The 2329-nt window shown below is 48.4% G+C and overlaps 1 protein-coding gene across 1 annotated transcript in view; it reads left to right on the top strand.

Annotated features, from left to right (window-relative positions):
- The first annotated feature begins 1546 nt into the window (after positions 1-1546).
- The window catches only part of LOC101622897 (putative tripartite motif-containing protein 75), a 1403-nt gene continuing 620 nt past the window's right edge, over positions 1547-2329 (top strand). Inside the window, exon 1 of the mRNA XM_004685216.1 lies at positions 1547-2307. Within this exon, the coding sequence (XP_004685273.1) occupies positions 1547-2307 (761 nt within the window). The remainder of the gene's footprint in view (positions 2308-2329) is intronic.

Here is a 2329-nt window from a genome sequence, read left to right as displayed (position 1 = left end):
ACCTCCTCTGTATGGTGCTGGATAGCTCGTGCAGCCACACAATGATGGTTGAGGAGGTGCAATGTTCCTGGGAGCGTGAGTGCATATCCCCACTATTGAGGGAAGCGTGATTATATTGATGCTATATTTTCAGTTCCTTCAAGTTCAAATGCAACTAACAGCTGGGGTCATTTTTGTCAAAAGCATAGTGGCTTGGGCCTTCCCTGGTGGTGCAACAAGTTAAAACGCAGTGCGGTGAAGCTATCAGCGGCCACTGCAGCACGAGTTCCATCCCCGCCCAAAGAGTTGACCCACATGGTGACAGGACTCTCCTGGTCGCCCACTGCTCCCCTCAGCACTGAATTTCAGTGGGTCTACCTGTTCTGCTCCCCACTCTCTGTGGTGGGTCCTCTCGCTCCTGCACCTCTGGCCTGTACCCCAGTTCTTTGTGCAGAAATAAATAAATCTTAAAATAAAAGACCATAATGGTTTAACAATGTAGATGACAGCCCACGTTTTCAAGCTTGCTAGAACAACTAAGCAGTTAACTCAAATTTAATGGAAAGTAAAGTAAGCAAGCATAATCAAGAATGATTTTATTACCTTTTAAAAATAGCCATTTGAGATATAATTGGCATATAACTAACTATAAGTTTTAATAGTATAAAATTTGTTTTGATAAACGTATATATCCATGAATCAGAACCACATGGGATAGTGAATGTGTATTGACCTCGAACGTAATAATTGTTCAATATCTTCCTTCACTTGTGAACTCTTTCTTTTGAGTAAAATAAGCTTTGGGACCATCTTCACACAAAGTATAAAGCATTAGTAGTATTTCAACATGTGAAGAGAGTTGGAAACTTCTGGGCTTCCATTATACTTGCCATGTGAAAACCAAACACATTGCCTTTCAGATTTCAGTGTCATCATTGGTAAATGTGGGATTTTTCTAACAGTACACATCAGAACTCCAGTTTCACTATGTGTATCACATAAAAAGCCTGGGTTCCCATCTTGGGTCTTCAGAGTAAATATAATCTGGCTCAGGTCACATCCATTTATACACATGCTCTGATATATCCTGAAGTTAAGAAGCTTAAGTAAAAAGCAGCTAGAACTTTCTGTGGTTGAAACTAAGGGTACCAGATTTTTTTGGATGAAATTGAAATTAATATTTTTCTTGTTTACCAGATTCCCTTAGATACTTTTCCCAGAGAGTGGTGGGGAGAGCACTCATTCCAGAGTGTGTATATTTTCCTCAGTTCCTTATGGCCACCATGGGTTAATGCAGGGTAGGTAAGATTTGGGGTATAGCTGTCAAGAGCAAGTAGCACTTGTCCAACTCAGCTGTGGTCAACAGTGATGGTGAGAGGAGCTAGCTGGCCTCTCTGTATTTGACATCAGGTGCCTCAGAGGGCACCAGGGGCTGCCTTAACTGGCAAAGCGACACTCAGCACTGGAAGCACCAGGAGTCGGATGGCATGTCTGCTTCTCAGCGGAGAGAAACTACAGAAACCAGCTTCCTGCAGAGAACCTGCCACAGTCAGCCCTTCCCGCCAAAATGGAGGTCTCAGCCACCCTGGAAGCCCTGCAGGCAGAGGTCCGCTGCCCCGTCTGCTTGGACTTCCTGACAGACCCGGTCACCATCCCGTGCGGCCACAACTTCTGCCGCTCATGCATCCAGCAGTGCTGGAAGGATCTCCCAGGCAGGTTCCCTTGCCCTGTCTGCCGCCACCCCCAGCAAGAGAGGCACTTCAGCCCCAACTCCCAGCTGGCCAGGATGATCGACTTGGCCAAGCTCCTGCACAGCAGCAGCCAGAGCAGGCAGCAGGAGAACACCCTGTGTGGGCAGCACAACCAGGTGCTGGGCCTCTTCTGTGAGGATGACCTGGAGGTGGTGTGTGGCCTGTGCACCTCTGCCCACCAGGGTCACCTGGTGAGGCCCATGGAGGAGGCTGCCTCCTACCACAGGCAAAGGCTCAGGAGTTACAGGGAGGCCCTGAAGAGGCAGGTTGCTGATGTACAGAAACTGATCACCACACAGGACAAAAAACTGGTGGAGCTGAGAGAGCAGGCAGCACTCCGCCGGTGGAAACTAGCCTCAGAATTTGAGCACCTGAGCCAGTTTGTAGAACATGAGCAGGAGGCAGCCATGTCCAAGCTGGCCGAGGAAGAGAGGGACATTCAGCAGAAACTCAGTGAGAATGTAAACACCTTCACAGAGTATATTTCCACCGTCAAAGGGCTACTCAGGGAGGTGGCAGAGAGGAGCGTGATGTCAGAGGTGAAGCTGCTGAGGGGTGTCAAGAGCCTCCAGGACAGGTGTCAGAGCCTGGAGCCCCCC

Source organism: Condylura cristata, unplaced genomic scaffold (genome assembly GCF_000260355.1).
Source record: "Condylura cristata isolate star-nosed mole 26May11 unplaced genomic scaffold, ConCri1.0 scaffold00018, whole genome shotgun sequence".
Classification (NCBI taxonomy): Eukaryota; Metazoa; Chordata; class Mammalia; order Eulipotyphla; family Talpidae; genus Condylura; species Condylura cristata.
Note: the sequence above shows the minus strand (reverse complement) of the source record. Positions and strands in the feature narration are given on the sequence as shown.